The following is an 18,769-nucleotide window of genomic DNA, read 5'->3' on the forward strand; positions in this document are numbered from 1 at the left end:
GAATAGACATGGTTGCAATAGGGGTTAGTCAATCGGACATCGATGAGGTCCCGATTGGACCTAGATGTGATTGCTAGCTACATTGCCGATAAATCATGGTCTAAGATCCGAATGAATGTTGAATGTCATGTGATGTCCTGTGATGTCTGGTGATGTCCTGTGATGTGACTGTCGATTTTGTACATGTGCTAGATGTGCGTTCCTAGTACGTAGGTACTAACAGTTAGTGTCTGCTAAGACGGTTTATGGCTTTTGTCGGTTTTGCAGTCGTAATCGTGGTCGATTACAATGCTTTCAAGAGGGGGGTATGTCACAAAGTGATGACGTGTCGGACAGCAGAAACCCTAAAATTCCGGCAAACCCTAATTTTTGCCAGAAACCCTAAATTCCGAAAATCGCGGAGGCGGATTATTATTATTATTATTTTTTTGGAAAATGATGAGTGACGCGAATTTTGCTTTTGCTTTTTTTTATAAAAAAAAGAGAAAAGACTCTCTAAGAGAGAGAGAGAACTGATGCTTTTGATTTTAAAGGCTTTTGGGGCTCTGCTTTTGGGCATCCCTTGTAACCTTTAAATTAGTGGTGAGGGCCTCACTTCTCAGAGCATCTGGACGCAGAGTCTGAGAGTGAAACCCTAACCGCTCTCTTGTACTTTGATGATTGATTAATATAAAAAGAAATACCGAAAGGGGCGCCAGTCTTTGGGGCCAATATCTCTAGGCACGGAACTCCGCCGGGCCGGTGCAAATCTATTGTGATCTGTGAATTGTTTTGAAGTGGTTATTTGGTGCTGTCGCGATTGATTCTTGACTTGGAGTGTCCAAGTCTGTTACATCGAGGGTTTCCCCAAAAACGAGCGTGCCTTCTCTCTCTCTCTGTGTGTGTGTGTGTGTGTGTGTGTGTGTGTGTGTGTGCTTTCGATCCCTAGCGCTTCTGCTTTGCTGCACGCGTGCCTCGCTCTACTCTGCCCAATCCTGCACTCCTTCACCTCGCGCATCTACCGGTAGCCTCTCCTTCGCGCTTTCAACTGGTATCAGAGCCCGAGCGTCCAAAACAGGCCCTACGCAAGCTGCTAGGCAGCAAGATATATTGCTCTCCCGCGACCAATTTCGCTTCCATCGCAAAGCCCCTTGCTTCCAGGGTCAAGAAGGTCACCAAAACTACCAAAACAGCCCAAAACAGGCTATTTTTAGGTAAAAACAAGTGATTTACAGGTTAAAACAGCAATACGCAGGTGTATCAAATTTGTGGGATTACATGTATGGATGTTTTGTGCGAGGATTTGAGTGAAAAGCTGAGTGATTTAAATCGCATATTCAGCTGAAAATTCAGATTTGGACAATTTCATGTAAAGAAATTGTCGTCTATCGTATGCAAAGTCTTGTGGTTGCTCCAATTTGTTGAAATTTTCAACCTATTGCATCTCTCTTGTATACACACTTGTGGCTGAGTTAAGAATGAAGATGTCTTCTACCTCTTCTGCATCTGACACTAAAAGTTTGATGGAAATCAAACAGTTTGATGGTCAAGGCTTCTACCTCTGGCAAGAACACATGTAAGGTATCATTTTCCTAAAGGATTGTGAAGATGCATTGGAAGAGAATAAGCCGCAAGGTTTGTCTGACTTAGAGTGGGCCAGGTTGAATAAGAAGGCCATGGCCTATATCAAAATGGTTATCAATGATGACATTTTGACGGACATGAAGCGTTTGGACTCTGCTTATGCAATATGACAAAAGCTAAAGTTTAATTATGAGAACACCACGTCTGTGAACTAGGTCCTTTGATGCAAAAGTTGGTAAATATGCAGCTTTATGACTCGAAATAAGCTTCTGAGCATTTGAGTGCTTTTACAGGTGTGTTGAGTCAGTTGCAGGATAGTGGACTTCAACAATTTGATGATAAGCTGAAAGCTATTTTCTTGCTTATAACATTACTAGATACTTGGGAAACATTGGTTGTCTCCTTGAGTAACAGTCCCACCCTAACGTATGATGGTGTGAGGGTCTATTCTCAATGAAGAGATTAGATGCAAGTCTAGTGGGGAAGGTGGCAGTTGTTCCTACAATGCAAGAGGTAGAAATCAAAAGCGTGATGCGGGCAACAAGACTTAAAATAGAAGTAAGAGCAAGACAAAGGATAAGGATGTCACTTGCTATCAATGTTGCAGAAAGAGTCACAAGAAACCGGATTGTAGGTATTTCAAGAAAGAGCAGGATAGGAAGAATGAAGCGTAAGAGAAGAAGAAGAAAGATGAGAAGAAAGGGGAAAAGTCAGCAAGTGATTCCTCCAAGGATGCTGAAAATGCAAATGTATACTCTAGTGTGGTCATTGAGGAGTTGTCAGACGTCGAGGAAATTCTGGTTGCGACTTCATGCCCCTCAGATTTGGTGATAGCTAATGCAGAAGACATGCTTATCTCGAAGAAAGATGTCATTGATGCATTGCTTAGTGCTAATGATTGCCTATCCGAGTCTTGGATAGTAGACTCCATCTTTGGAGTGTTTTGCTACATATGTTGCAGGCTATTATGACAAGGTGTACCTTGGTGATAATTTTGCTTGCAATATTGAGGGAATGGGTACCATGCGTTTGGCTCTTAACAATAGTCAAGACCTTGTATTGAATGATGTCAGGTTTGTACCAGGCATTAAGAAACGTTTGCTATCTGTTGGCCAGTTAGATGCACATGGTTTTACTACCATCTTTGCTGGGTGTTCATGGAAGTTGCTTAAGGGCTCTATGCTTGTTGCAAAAGGGTCTAAAAGAGGTACTTTGTACTATCTTCGATGTAAAGCTTTGCTTGACAAGTTTCTTGTTGTTGCTGAAGCTGCTTTACATACAGAATTGTGGCATAAGAGACTTGGCCACATGAGCCAAAGGGGTATTGATATACCTTCCTCTCTGAAGAGGGTTGATGTAAAAGGCAAAAACTTGGATTTTTGTAACGATTGATTTATGGACAGCAAAAGAAATCTTCTTATTACTCTGGTGTTTCTCGCAAAGCTAATTCTCTTGATCTTATTCACTCCGATGTATGCACTATGCCTGTTAAGTCTTTTGGTGGTGCATTGTATTTTGTTACATTCATTGATGACTGTACTAGGAAAGGATGGGTGCATTTATTGAAAAGTAAGAGTGAGACTTTTAATGCTTTTAAGAAGTTTCATGCTTTTGTTATTACTCAAAAGAGTCCTAAGCTTAAATGTCTCGGGTCGGACAATGGAGGAGAATATGTATGCTGAATTTCAACGTATTTGTGATGATAATGGGATTAAAAAGGAGTTGACAACCCCTTATAATCCGTCTTTGAATGATGTGACTGAGAGGTACAATCGTACTTTATGTAAGAGAGTGCGTTGCATGTTGTCCACTGCTAATCTTTTCCAAGAGTTTTGGGGGAGAGGCATTAAAAATTGCAGGTCATATTTGCAATCGCTCTCCGAATAGTACGCTAAAAAATGACATTCCAGAGGAGGTTTGGTGTGGCAAACCTGCCTCGTATGATCATTTGAGAGTATTTGGTTGTGAAGCTTTTGTTCATATACGCAATGACTTGAGAACAATGCTTGATATGAAGTCCATTAAAGGAGTCTTCCTAGGTTGTGGGGAAGAAGGTGAGATGGGCTATAGAGTGTGGTTACCACACTTTAGAAAGGTAATTCGTAGCTGATATGTAGTGTTCACTGAGGCAAAATTGCTTAAGAATGCTACAAAATGTGATGCTGACAAGAAAACAGTTAGATTTCAGCTTTTCGTGCCACCCATTGATGTAGAAAAAGAGCCTCATGATGCATCACCGCAAACTGAAATTGATAATCAGCCGGTTAACCTTGAGCCAGAAGAGGTAGGACATGATATTGATGTTCCTAATGAGGATTGACAGCTACTTGAATTGGCTGAAAATGATTTTCAGCAACATGATAGAGTTGAAAATGAGTTGCCTCATGATGTAGAACCGTTGCTTGAGAATGTAGATCATTGGGTACGCAGGTCAACTCGTTTGAGAAGGCAACTGCAGAGATTTAATCCCTCTTTGCATCATGTAATGTTGTCAGATGAGGGTGAACCTCTTACTAAGTCATGTGAGTCAAGCAATAAGTGGGAGCTTGCAATGCAAGAGGAAATGAAATCCTTGTATGCAAATGATACTTGGGATCTTGTGCCATTGCCTAAAGGGAGAAAGGCTCTTCCTAACAAATGGGTGTACAAGATTAAGATTGTGGATGAAAAACCCAAGTACAAAGCAAGATTGGTTGCAAAAGGATATGCACAGAAAGAAGGAATTGATTTTCAAGAAATCTTTTCCTTTGTTGTAAAGCTTACAACTTTACGTGTCCTTTTTGCTCTCGTTGCGGTGTTTGATTTGGAATTGAATGAGGGTTTTGTAGTTCCTACACGCGAGGAACTAGTATGCAAACTGAAAAGGGCTCTGTATGGTTTGAGACAATCTCACGGCAGTGTTATAAGAAGTTTTGCACTTTTATGTGTCTCAAGGCTTTAAACGCAGCCATGCAGATGAAGATTGTAGTCCCATCATACTTGTTCTTTATGTTGAGGACATGTTGCTTGCCGGGAAACATAAGACTAGTCTCGGTGCTTTGAAGCGTAAGCTAAATTCAGCATTAGCTATGGAGGATTTGGGTGATGCAGAGCATATGTTGGGCATGCGTATTAAAAGAGATAGAAAGCTGAAATTGCTGTTTTTATCTCAAGAAATGTACATTGCAAGAGTACTTGACAGATTTAATATGGCTAATGCTAAGCCTCATGGAGTACCTTTACCTCCATACACTAAGCTAGATTGCCCAAAGGATGAGGTGGCATTGAAAGCAATGAAGGGAATCCCTTATGCATCAACTTGTGGTTCTCTCATGTATGCTATGGTTGCCACTCGTCCCGTCATTGCTTATGCAGTGGGAGTTGTTAGTAGATACATGTCGAATCCTGGCAAAGCGCATTGGGAAGCTGTCAAATGCATTCTGAGATATTTGCAAGGTACACAATCAAAGTGTATTTGTTATGGCAAAAGTGACTTAAAGTTGCATGGATATTGTGATGCAGTCATGGCAGGTGACATGGATACTGGGAAATGTACCAGTGGATTTGTATTTGCTATTGCTGCTGGTGCAGTCTCTTGGTGTTCTAGGTTGCAAAAAATTGTGGCACTGAGTACTGAGGCTGAATACATTTTAGCCATAGAGGCTTCAAAGGAAGCCATTTGGTTGGGCAAACTTGCAAAAGAACTTGGCATGCTTGCTCATACTCCTGTTTTGGGATGTGATAGCCAAAGTGCTGTCTATTTTGCCAAAACTTCATACGACAGGTATCGGAGGATTGTCTAGTCACTTTGACTAAGATCCATACACATGATAACCCTGCAGATGTTCTCACCTAGAGTCTGGCTAAGGCTCAACATGAGCATTGCATACAGCTGGTGGGAGTTGGTTAACTTAAAGGCGTTATTTAGGCCTAAATAACCCTATTGTACATTTTTTATACTTTGCCCATGTTCAGAACCTGGACACATTTTTTAAAGTCACTTATAATAAAAGTGGGATGGCCACAAAAACCATATCGGAGTTTTTCCAAAAACGAGCGTGTCTTCTCTCTCTCTCTCTCTCTCTCTCTCTCTCTCTCTCTCTCTCTCTCTCTCTCTCTCTCTCTCTCTCTCTCTCTCTCTCTCTCTCTCTCTCTCTCTGTGTGCTTTCGGTCACTAGCACTTCTGCTCTACTGTATGCGTGCCTCCCTCTACTCGGCCCAATCCTGCACTCCTTCACCTCGCGCATCTACCGGTAGCCTCTCCTTCGCGCTTTCAGGCCTCACGTCCGAGGAATCTAATCAATCGGGTAATTCTTCAGGTGTTTCGCAAATCTTGGGTCTCTGGAATACTTGATCAATCTTTTCACACATGTATCAATCTGCAATTGACGTTTGTACTTTGCTTTGGCAAAGAAAATTTACTCAAATCTTCATTCTTTTCTTCAATTGGCCTTGGCTCCAAAGAAGATAAGGACTTTTTGATCTCGTACTTTGCCCCACGCTCTGTAGAGACGTACTTTCATCCATGTGTTCTGGTCAGTCCCAACAAAATCCGGTACCAGTCCGCTGCTTTGGTCTTTCCTTTCTTTGCTCTCTCCTTTGCCACTTTGGAACATTCTGGCTTGTACTCGGCCTGATCATTGGATGCTTTTCTAGGGCACTTGGCAAGCACATGGCCCTGTTCCCTGGATGCGTAACATTTGCTCCTTTGTAGTACTCGATGCATTGCTCTGCTGACAATCTAGGGCCTGATGGTTTCTTTTTCTGCTGTTTCTCTTTGTTTCTATTATGGTTCTGTCTGGTTCTGACGGCCACAAGTCTGTGTGTAGGGTAGGTGAGTGCGTCAGGAAGCATAGCAAATCCCTGTTTGACATGTCCCATGAGCCGTTGCATGGACTCGAACTTCTCCTGTGCTCTGTATCCCACAGGAAAACCGCTAAACTTGTTGCTTGAATGTTATCTTTTTAAAGGAAGAAACATGTAGAAAAGTATCCCAAAGTCTCTGGAAATAAGTATCCATTATATCATCCTCTGATGATTCTAAGTGGTGATCACGTCTTGTTCGTATTCGTGTGTGAGCCATGAAGAGGTGAAAACTCGTTTGAAGTGCAACCACTTAGTCGGTGCTTCCTAGCATAACAATAGGGTAGATCACCATGTCTGGGCATTCCCTTTCAGATAAGACGCCAAAAACGGTCTTATTCAGCCAAGTACTTCACCCTACTGCTCTTTGGTCTTGTTGGTATTAAAGAAAGACGGATCTTGGAGAATGTGCATTGATTATAGAGCTCTCAATAAAATTATTATCAAGAACAAATTTCCGATTCCAAGGATCGATGATATTCTTGACCGATTTCAGGGATCCTCTTGTTTTAGGAGGATTGATTTGAAAAGTGGATATCATCGGATCAGAATCGCTCCTGGAGATGTCTACAAGACAACCTTTGGGACAAGTTTTGGTTTATATGAATTTTTGGTGATGCCTTTTGGACTTACCAATGCTCCAACAGAATGATGGATAGGATTTTTCGAGAGCATCGATCTTTTGTCGGCAGTTTCTTTGATGATATTATAGTTTTCTTCAAGGATGAAGTAGAACATCGACACCATCTGCTACAGGTCTTTCAGGCATTGCGTGATCATAGATTAGTTATCAATGCCAAAAAGAGTGAATTTTTCTTGCCAGAGATACACTTTCTGGGACACATTGTCTCAGCAGCAGGAGTACAGATGGACCCGGCCAAGATAGAGACTGGCCAGATTTGAAGAATGTTCATGAAGTTAGAAGCTTCTTGGGCTTGTGCTCTTACTCTACAGGCGGTTCATTGGAAAGTTTGCAGAGGTAGCCTCCCCTTTGCACATATTGATTCAGAAAGGAGTCCCTTTCTTGTGGGGACTGACAGAGGTGATATTCAGACACTTAAGGAAAAACTGACTACTCGAGCAGTGTTGGCTTTGCCAGATTTGCAAAAGCCATTTGAGGTTTATTGTGATGCTTGTGGTCGTAGTCTGGGAGCGGTCTTAATGCAAGAAGGCCATGTGATTGCTTATGAAAGCAGATTGTTTACAAGACTTGAATTGACAACATAGATTTATGAGAAAGAGCTATTGGTAGTGATCCATGCTCTTACTCGGTGGTGACATTACCTACTCGGAGCCGATTTCACGGTCTTTACTGATCATCAGAGTTTAGGCTACTTCTTGTCATAGAAGCAGATTTCGGAAAAGAAGATGCGGTGGGCTAACTTCTTGTCATGGTTTTCACTTTCAGATTGTCCATGTTCAGGGACATAAAAACTTGGTGGCAGATGCATTGTCTCGGCAGCCCCTAGTCTTGGCTATTTCCGCGATTCATCATAGAAGCTTCGAGGATATGGTTGATCAGTACGCCACCGATCCAAATTTTTCCGATGTATTCACTCGGATACAGAATGGGGAGATAGTAGCAGGATAATCCATACGGGATGGCTACTTGATGAAGAAGACAATGTTGTGCGTCACACAGCCGTTGAGGGAATTTTTTTTGACTGAGTGCCATTGTCCACCTTTTACAGGAGGTCACTGCGACATCGACACCACCTTGAAAGATGTGGAGCGTTATTTCTTTTGGCCGAGACTCAAGAAGGATGTGGACGACTTTGTTCACAGTTGTTTAGTATGCCAGAAGGTCAAGTTTGACAGGCGTAAGGCATAGGGATTACTATAGCCTTTATCCATTCCCACCCGCCCTTGGGAAAGTATTGCAATGGATTTCATCTTTGATCTCCCGAAGACACAGAGTGGGCACGAAGGCATTTGGATTGGCATCGACAGATTTAGCAAGCAAGCTCACTTCATTCGAGTGAAGAAAATAGTCAAGCCGGATCATTTAGGGAGACTGTTCATTGCACATATATTTCGATTATATGGCATGCTTGAGACAATAGTCTTCAATTGAGATCCCTGATTCATGAGTTTGTTTTGGAGGGCTATTTGGGAGAACATTGACACGATTGCAGTTCTCGTCATCATTCCACCCGCAGACAGATGGGCAATCGCCCTTTCCAGATAAAAGAAAAGATTAATGATGTCTCCTTTCGACTCAAGTTGCCCGATACTTGGAAGATTCACAATGCATTCATGTGAGTCTATTGAAGCCTTTTAAAGGTGATGTGCCAATTGATGGGGAGCCTGATGAGCAACCCGAAGTGGAAGAAAGCGAGGAGATACTCGTTCCAGAACAGATTTTGGCACACAAGGAAAGAAATATAAAAGGTAATGTGATTCGGCGGTTCTTGGTTAAATTCAAGAACTATCCGGCATTGGATGCAAAGTGGATGGAGGAGGAGGACCTAGCAAATACTCCTCAGATTTTGGAGCTTTACCTTGAAGCATTCGGTTTAGCATAGTCTACTCTGATAGAACCCCGAATTCAGCAAGGGTGAATCTAGTCTAGCGGGTTTGCACAAGAGGAGAGTTACTCCGCTCCTTTGTCAACAGATTACCCCGATTTTGAATAAGGTCATTGATGTCCCCTTTGGGTTTCAGGATACTAATGGGCTAACCAGTATTCTCCTGTATGACTTTATGACACGGATTTCTCGAAAATGAATATGATTGATTTGTACTCTCTCACTTGACTTGTTTGAGTGCAAGAATTGAAAGACGAAATGACTGTAGCATTTTGGTCTAATAAATCTCTATAGACATGATCGCAATAAGGATTAGTTAATCTTGCATCTGTGAGGTCCGGACTGGATCTAGATGCGATTACTAAATACGTTGCTGGCAGTCATGGTATGAGATTTGGAATGAATTTTCTGTGATTTGTCATGTGATGTCCTATGATGTGACTGTTGTTTTGTATAAGTGCTAGATGTGTCGTCGGTACTAACAGTTAGTGTCTACTAAGACAGTTTATGGTCTCTGTCTGTTTTGTAGGTGTAATCGAGGGCGATTACAATTCTTTCAAGAGGGGGGTATGCCACAAATTGATGGCGTGGTAGTGCTAGGACACACACACATCCAAGTGGCTGACAGTTTGGATCTTCGCAATGCATGCTGACTTGCTGACGTGGCAATGCGTACGGAATCCCAGAAAAAGCGCTAGCTGTACGGATTGTCGTAAAACGCGCTAGCTGCTGACGCGGTAAAACCGTATTCCACGATTTCTGCTGTTGCTTTTGGCAGTGCTAGGTTTTGGGAGTCGTTGCTTTTAAAGTTAAATGCTTTTGGGGCTCTGCTTTTAGCATCCCTTGTAACTTATAAATTGAACCCAAGGGGGCTCACTCTTCAGAGCCTTTGGACGCAAAGTCTGAGAGCGAGCACCCGCGGGTTGGTTGTACTTTGCTCAAAGATTAATATAAAAAGAAATACCGAAAGGGGCGCTAGTCTTTAGGGCCAATATCTCTTGGCACGGAACTACGCCGGGCCCTGTCGACTCTCTCTTATTTTGTGAAGTGTTTTTGAAGTGAATCTCTGTTGTGTCGCGATAGAATCTTGACTTGGTTTGTTACAGTCATGACACCCCAGATTGCTGGTACACTCATGGAGTATCCTTCTGTGGACATCGCAGCACACATCTTCATTGCCTCACATCTTCGGATTCACGTGGTTTGTTCAACATCAGGTGCTAAGAGGGGGTGTTAGATTTACACCACTTTGCTGCTTCACAGGTCTAGGGCATGCATGTACGGCTAGTGTGCCTCCGGGCTGGCCACCCATAGCATATGCATATAGGTTGCACTTTTTTCCGGCCGCCCAGGTTTGGGGCGACCGCCCACCCAGTATGGGCTCCCTTGGGCACCTATATATGGAGTCAAGGGGTACCATTAATACGTTGTATTTGTAGGTCTTGTGGTTGATGGTAGTCATGGGGGGACTGATCGCCCCCTCTTCCACACATAGCGTTTGTTGTGTCTACTCTCTCTCTCTCTCTCTCTCTATCTCTCATGCTTTCGCACACGGGCACTCACATTTGTCGATGCTTCTTTTCTTAACAGAAGAGTGGACCACCATGTCCGTGCATTTCCTTCCAAATAGGATGCTGCCCTTCTAATCTTGGAGTGCTCTATATAGCTGTCTTTAAAAAAAGCTATGTCAAACTGCTGAATAAAAGCGAGGGCATTGTGCGCATCCCAAAAACTGAGAAGGTATCAAACTTTACTGTCTGTCCACCCTCCTTGAATTCCTTTGTCTTCTTGCCCTTATCCTCGAGAAAATCATTGGTTGGCTCTGTAAAAGTGCTTCCTCTTTGAATAAAACATATGGTCATCGGAGTCCGAACTCTCGGAAGAGGATGAATCCTCATCAAAACTGTTAGAAAAGTGTCAGGATTTGCGCTAGGGTCTGCTTTTCCTGGCCTTCTTCTTGTTCTTTCCAAATTTCTGGTTCTTTCTTTGTTTCTTGCCCTTTCTATCCTCATCACTCGAATCAAAAGAGGAAGAGCTATCTAAACTGTCAGAGAAGGATGAGGACGAATTGGACAATCCTTCGAAGCGTACATACTTCTTCTGTTTTCTTGCATTTGCAAAAGAAGATTGACGGCCCAATAACCAGGGTAGTGAGTTTCCTTGTTGCGTTTCGTCGTTTGCTTCTTCGCCCCCAAAAGTTGGTTTACTCGTCTCTCGACAACATCATCAAGTTCATCTTCAGTAAACATCCTTGGGACAAGAGGTTTCTTGAGGGCCGACTTTAGTGGGGTATCAATGGCTTTTTGCCATTGAGTATGCACTTCATCGATCGGATGCCGGGTCAAAAGTTTGGCATACTGGGGATCCTTTGAAAACTGGAGCATTTTCTCTGAACAATCATCAACCTGCTGTTGACGCTGTAGCTTCATCGATTGATACTCCGTAGGCCTTGGAGGCCCGTACTCTTGTTCTGATTGTCCATTTGAATTTTCCGTACTTTCACCCGATTCCGAGTTGTCGGGTGGGTTCGTCTGATTCTTGCAGGATTCGTCGTTTGAATCCATGTGTGTCCGGTAAGAGGATCGGATTTCCCGGTAGAAGAGAAATTGGTTGTGCTCTGATACCATTGTTACAGACTTGGGCACCCCAAGTCGGAAATCTGGCATGCCACATGAGAGAATCACTTAAAATACTTCACAACTTAACCACACTTTAAAACTTCAGTCGACACGACCCGACGTAGTTCCATGCCCAGAGGTATTGGCCCCAAATCTGGCGCCCCTTTCACTATTCATTTTTATATTAATGCTTGAGCAAAGTACAACTCCCGCGGGACCTCTGCTCTTAGACTCTGCTTCTAGATGCTCTGCATAGTGAGGCTCCAAGGGTCTTATTTATTCTTGCAAGGGATGCCCCAAAAGCCGAGCCCAAAAAGCATTTAGTTCAAAAGCAATAAACTAAAAAGCATCTAATGTCCAAAAACTGTCTAGAAAGTAGCCATCACAATTGGTGAAAATCCGTACATACTACAGCCTGCCATGTGGCATCAACGCAAAACGCAGAGGTCCGTATAGCTACCAGGTTAGCATGTCAACGCGATTTACAAAAGGCCGTACAAGTGCCCTTGTCTCCTGTTGGTTCGTCCTTCCGTCCCGGTAGTACTGCCATGTCATCATTTTGTGACACCAGATGCTCTGCAGAGTGAGAGGCCTAAACGCAGAGCTTAAATGCACTTTGCCTAGCAGCATTAAACCCCATAAGCTAGAGCTAAACCTGCCAGCGCGTTTTGCGGAAATCCTTACGGCTTGCCACGTCATTAACGTAGAAGCGGGCATCCGTACAACCTGCCACGTCATCAGTCCTACGCAATTTGGGGGGTCAGTTTTATTTAAAAAGGGTTTTTAGGCCCCAAGGCGGGTGCTCTTAAGTTCTTTCATTCGTTAGCCATCTTCTGGGTTTAGTTCCTCTTGTCCACTCGGCCATTCCTCTTCCAGTAGGCATGCCACATCATCACTTTGTGACAATTTCTTTATTTATTAAGCTTCAACAAGTACAATGTCCTAGGGTTCTCATACTAGCAAGCTCCCAAGCTAATCTAGCTTGGAGGAGAGGCCCTGGCACACTTACAAATACCCTTGGCCATGCCCAAAAGCAGTTACATGAAAAGCATGGGTTCTAAAAGCATCTGGAGTCCCAAAAGCTAGCGTCTCCATGGGTTGTCCGTATGACCTGCCACGTCAACCTGTCAGGGCGATTTCGTCACTGCTTTTATTTTAAAAGGTTTTAGGCCGATGGGTTAGGTTTTTAACTCTAACCCCTTTGGGCCCCTCGACAGGAACGTGCAAGTTGGTTAGAATTTTATTTACGTCTTTCCGAGAGGTTTAAGCCCCTTTTGTCCGCCGGGCTTCATCCTTGAAGGCCATGCCACATCATCACTATGTGACACTGATACAAGCTGCTGGGTAGGTTTTTCTCTGTTTGCTTCTTTGCTTTGTTGGTTTCTTTCAGCTTGCTATATATTACTCTGGTTTTTGTGTGTATGTGTGTGTCTGTATGTAGAGTTTGGTTCATGCAAGCTTTGTTTTCCTCGTGCTCTATAAATCGACTTTTGGGTGGATGGACGTGCAGATGTGCATGCGCGCGCGTGTGTGGGTGGGTGTGATTGATGTTTGTTTTAGAGCATGCTTTTCGTTTATTTCTGTGCATTCGGATTCCTTTCTCATGTTTCTTGTCTTTCTTGATTCCCTAGTTTCTCCGTATTGGGTTGTTTGTGTTTGCTGGTGTTGGCTTGCTTCTTTGCTCTCTACACACTTTGCTTAGTTTCTACATGTGGTTTCCACAGGCTGTTGTCCTTAGAGCCTCCTTCACTACCTTCTTGGATCCAGCTCTGGTCCTTGGGAGCTACCTTCAGCAAGTAGACTGTTTGGATGATGGCTTCTTGTCATCTCCAGTGCAGTGCTTTGTTGCTCATATCGTGGCACCCATAGTTACCGGGGAACGTGTTCCCTAGGCCCTGGAACGCCAGAATGCCGTTCCCCTCCCTCCTCGCCAAGCCGGAACGTCCCGGAACGTTTTGCCGTTCCGGGTGACCACCTGATACCGGAACGGCCAACTCTCAAAAATGGGGAGAAATGGGTAGTTTTTTGCAAATTTGTAGTGAACATCAGGTGTTTTAACTTTTTTAAAAGTGTACGCTCTCTCGACTCTCGAGTCTCAAGCTCTCCCCCTCTCACTCTCTCCCTCTCTTGAGTCTCTCCCTCTCACTCTTAAGCTCTCTCCCCCTCTCTCTCTCTCTCTCTCAAGCTCTCTCCCTCTCCCTCCCTCGAGTTTCTCCCTCTCCCTTTCGCATCATCCATGGCCTAGGGGTCTTCAAATCGAGTTTTTGTGACTAATAGAGTCAGAGGACTCTAATACTACTTGTATTCAATTTTCAAATATGTAGAGCTAAAAATTGTATTATTTGGGTGTTTTTTATGCCTCCCGTTCCGCGCCGTTCCCGTTCCGGACCCTTGACCATTCCCCCGTTCCGCGGGGGTCCCCGTCGCCGTTCCCGTTCCGCGTTCTGGGTAACTATGGTGGCACCCCCTTGTAGTCTCTTGGTGATGGCAGTCACCTTTTCTCCCTTATCTTCTTCATCGACTGCTCTCTTTCTTCTGTATATCCATTGCCCTCTTGCTATCAGATCTTACCAGCTGGTGGGCCGAGCTCTTGTAGTTGCTGATTGTCCTCTTGACCACTGGTGGATGTTGGTGGTTCAGGTTTTTGATCTATAGTTGCCGATGGAACTTTTGGTGGAAGTGCCTATCTTTCAGAGGTTGCTGCCATCCTCTCTCCAGTTAGCTTGCCAGGGCACTTTTTACTTTCTTTAGGAGAGGTTTTTTACCATGGCATTCTGTTTTTATAGTTTGCCTCTGAGGCTAGTAGTATCTAGTTTTACAGTTTCCAGTTTGAGGTCCTTCAGGGTTGCTATGTAGACAGTGATGTATTTGCCCTATGGATCGGCACCATTTGGGCGTTTTTGGGATCTTTCAAGTAATAGAAATCAGCCTTTCTTAGAGAGAGAGAGAGAGAGAGAGAGAGAGAGAGAGAGAGAGAGAGAGAGAGAGAGAGAGAGAGAGAGAGAGAGAGAGAGAGAGAGAGAGAGAGAGAGACTCTTTGGAGACAGGTCTATCCTGTTGTATCTACTGAGGTGTTGTCATGACGAAATTCAAACCGGCAAGGAATAAAGTAGAGCCTGTGCAAACAGCAGATTCTAGCGAATCTGTAAGAGTTTGTGACTTACCGATTGATCTTGTTGCCTTTTTTCTGGCTGAGTGTGTATGTTTGTGGTATTCAGGAGGTTTCAGATCTCCTGAAGACTATTGAAGAGATGGGAAGGAAAGCAGGCTGCATGCTCAATGCAAGCAACGATAGTTTAACAGATGATGAAATCTTGTTGCTCGAAGATGTGCAGACCTTGGGGGTGAGAGCAGAGTACATTATGGTGCAGAAGGCGGCGGCAGGTAATCCATTCACCCCAGAGTGTTGTTGCAGCATTAGTGGGCACATGGTAGTATTCTATCTATCACACAAAAGGTCAAGCTTATGGCTATTCATCTTGTGGATGATTACCATGAGTCTAGTATTTGAGCTGATTCTTTAAAGGAAAATTTGGGTTTTTTGTGGTGTCATCTAGGTATTATGCAAGCATGCATTACTGAAGATTTTTCTCTGTTTGCAGAAGGATTCAATCCTGATGAATTCGTCATTTCAAAAAGCCTTTCCAGGACAGATGTAGGGTATCATTTGACGTTAACCTCTGTTGAGGAGAAGCTGAATGAATTGCATGCGCTTTGGGGGAAGCATGGGCAAGTGTTAAAAGTGAATGACCTTACTGACGATACAGAAATGGAGTTTACATTTGTCATATGGTCTCACCACAAAGGGCGCAGGGCTGTGCTGACAGGCGCATGGAAAACCTTTTGCCGCAAACATGGTCTCAAAGTAGGAGATGAAATCAGCATTAGTGCCTCAGAGCAGTCCAGTGACGAATATGTTTTGAGTTGTGGAAAGAATAAGGATCCCTTAGCTGTGTTGAAGAAGGTACCTAGTTAGGATATAGCCCAGGACAATTGGCTTTGAATTTTAACTTATGACTTGAGGATCTGATTAGAAGCTCTGTTCTTGCAGAAAGTAAGACTTACTGAAGGTGGGGAACAAGATGCTGATGGTACAGTGGGCAATGCTCCCACACTATCAACAACCATATCTGGAGAGGTTATTTTAGTCCTCTATTTATGGAAACAAAGGCTTGTTTAGTTAAAAGAGGTGGTTAAATTCACAGATAATATTCTTTCTCTGTTGCTTTCCTGAATTTTACAGACGTTGAGCCTGGACAACATGCAAAATGTGGGTGCTTTTGGTGAAACGGGGAATCCGGCGAGTCTTGAATGTGACAGTGAAAAGACTTCGAAGATTACGGAGGATGAAAAGATTATGGACCTTGCTGATTATCTTTTTAAGCTGAGCAGGTGGGGGTCACCACTGAAAAACCGGCGGATGTCGTAACCATGGTATCATGAGAGCTTTGCCTGCGGTAGTGCAGAGGTAAATCGGGTGATTGTTGTATTTTAGCCATCGATTGTATTTCAACTCACAGGTTTTCTACAGCTGAAGCTGTGTGCCATTGCACTTGAATCGCAAATCTTGGAGCTCAAATGCTTGGAGCCTGCTTGGTTTGTTCTTTTACCTACCTGGATATGGGGAAGAAAGGGCAAGATGCAGTTTTTGTTTGGCCTTTGTTGTCTTCTGTAGTGTAGTAACAGAAGCTTTTTCTCAAATATTGTATAGTGGTGCAACTTGCCTGTGTAGTAGCCAAAACTTGCAATTCTTGAACACAGACTCATTTAAGCTTGTATTTGTATACTCAAAGCTCACCTTTACAGGTTACTAACAGATTCTTGCAATAAAGTCTACTTTCTGTCAGACTGCCGGGTTGGTGCCATGCTGTCCTTCCTCTACCGAAGCTCTGAAAGCATCATATCTGCAGTTTTGCCTATATAGGCGGTTTGCTATTTCTTGCTGGTTCTCATTTGTGCTATTTTATAGTCAGATCACAGTTTGTCCTCCTACAATAAGTATGCATTGTTTGTGTTTGAGTTACTTTTGTCAGTGACTTCTGTGGCAGCAACCAAGACAAGGAGACTTCTCTTGCATTCCGATTTCCCTTGCGAGAGAGCCTTGCACACTTGAGAATGGTGAATCTGATAGAAGTTGAGTTTCCTCATAGCTACGGATAGTAGGAGGCTGAGTGCCTTTTTCCTTTAAGGAAGCACCAATCAAAGGGATTTTGCTTTTGAGGTTTTGATATTTTCCAAACATGATGATGCAGAGGGTAGAGAGAGGATTCGCAATCAGAGAGACCAAGAGGCCCTAAGAAAACTTAGTATGCTAGCTAGAATTTTTCCCTAACTTTTGGGTTTTGTTGCTTTGAGGCAGAAACATAATTTGGAAGAGTCAGTTTGACAAGACGAGAGCGGGAGTGGCCTACTGAGTTGGCAACCTAAGGACATTTGGAACAACTATTACGTGCATTGGCTTGGCATGCAATGATAGGAGGAGACGGCCGATGATTATGGTTGAGCAGCAATATTCATTTTGAGTGCTAAGTTGCCATGCAATGATTAAGAATGATGACAGCTAGAATTCCGGGTGCTGAGATGGACACTGTTGATTGGCATATAGATTGTCAATTGTGCCTTGGCTAGGATGGCTTGCCCCTCGACCCCCGACCTTCGGGGCTACGGAACATTGGTTTTGTGTGTATGGGCATTTTGGTAGTTCTTCTCCCCCTTTTGAATGGAATTTCATGTTCAGTCCTCTAGGATTTTGCTAGCAAGAGTTCACATGATGATGGATTTTAGAGACAAAATTGACCAGTCAAGCCACTCGGTGAATCGCACAAAGCCTGGTGTGCCCCCAAGCAATTTTGTTGGGCTAGTGGGCTACCAAGTGCTTGGAAACAACCTACATTTAGTGCAGTCTCCGAAAATTTGAGATTTACCTCTAAATTTTAAATTCAAAGGTCGCAACTTCAAAAAATGGAGAAAACCTAATTTAAAAACTTTCAAATATACTCAACATGCTGTAATAATTTTTCACATGAAGGTTTTTGGAACTTCAGATTTTTCGTTTTTCCCGAGCATGGCAAATCCATGTATGTGGGCTTTATGTCGTGGGTATTGGGTGTAGCTGGATGAGCCCATAAGCACAATATAAAAGTGGTTCCATGGAGCCATCTTTGTAGCAAACACAAAGAGAGAGCACCTACAACCACGGTTGTTATTGGCAAATGTTGAGCAAGTTTTTCACAGAATTACGAGTTTTCTATATTTAAGATCTTCATCTGCTATCAAAATTAAGTATTGGTTCTTTCACATATGGTCATATGGTCATTTCTATAGAAACTTCACCAAAGAGGAAGCATATGTATTCTCTCAATTCACAACTATGAGTATGGCAAAAAAAATTGAGTATTCTCTCAATTCACAACTCATAGTCTTGGTCCATGGAGGAACCAATACTTAATTTTTAACTTTCACATATGGTCATTTCTTTGGCAGGTACATTGTTGATAAAGCCACATGGTTACTAGGCTAGATGTATCATCCAATGAAAGATGATTGCAACCTTTGTGTGACATGCTTCCTCTTTGGTGAAGTTTCTATACATGGTTGAATTTGTGGGTAGGTGTGCCATTTAGAGAATTGAAAAAGGATGTTTTGATTCTATGCCTTTTTTGTGTGCATGAACTATTTGTTGCAACATTTATTCAAATTGAATGCATGGTCTTGATTTTGGCTTCTACATAAACACTTTGATGATGCTTGCACTCCTCATGGTTGTATAAGTAAACTAGGTGTGTCGTCAACCAAGCACTACTAAATGCCTTCTTTGTCTCATTCATTGAAAATATATTAAATAAATTTGAGAAGTTCTTGTAAGGTTAACAAGCATCTCGTCAACAATGCTATCAACAACATGCCTAATTACGCTCATCACTTGCGAGATGAATTTTCTAATTGTATAGACATGGCAAAGCTGGTGCATTGGCTTGCTTGATGAAAAGCAAAGGAGGAGAAATACAAGAGGGCAAGACTACTTGAGACCCAATTTTTGTGTAGTGTAAAGATGTGTAAGCTGTTGACGCCTCATTGAATGCCTCGAGGCAGCTAGCATCATCAAACAAGTTATGGCATCTACAACAAACTATGCTTGACCAAATGTGCAACTTTTAGGGATTCCCAACAACGCCATTTGACAAGAGGAAAAGTTGACTCAAGGGCATATGACATTGG

At 43.1% G+C, this 18,769-nt stretch overlaps 1 protein-coding gene across 2 annotated transcripts in view; it reads left to right on the top strand.

Annotated features, from left to right (window-relative positions):
* The window catches only part of LOC147426241 (uncharacterized), a 31,471-nt gene extending 15,146 nt beyond the window's left edge, over positions 1-16,325 (top strand). Inside the window, exons 2-7 of one of the 2 annotated variants that reach the window (XM_086498972.1) lie at positions 14,599-14,696; positions 14,770-14,935; positions 15,154-15,515; positions 15,603-15,689; positions 15,795-16,019; positions 16,083-16,325. In XM_086498972.1, coding sequence (XP_086355098.1) covers positions 14,631-14,696; positions 14,770-14,935; positions 15,154-15,515; positions 15,603-15,689; positions 15,795-15,980 — 867 coding nt within the window. In that variant the 5' untranslated portion in view covers positions 14,599-14,630 and the 3' untranslated portion in view covers positions 15,981-16,019; positions 16,083-16,325. Of the gene's footprint in view, positions 1-14,598; positions 14,697-14,769; positions 14,936-15,153; positions 15,516-15,602; positions 15,690-15,794 lie in introns of both variants that reach the window. The other variant, XM_086498971.1, reaches the window with a different exon arrangement.
* Positions 16,326-18,769: the final 2,444 nt, after the last annotated feature.

Source organism: Adiantum capillus-veneris, chromosome 24 (assembly GCF_014529385.1).
Source record: "Adiantum capillus-veneris isolate H3 chromosome 24, ASM1452938v2, whole genome shotgun sequence".
Lineage (NCBI taxonomy): Eukaryota > Viridiplantae > Streptophyta > Polypodiopsida > Polypodiales > Pteridaceae > Adiantum > Adiantum capillus-veneris.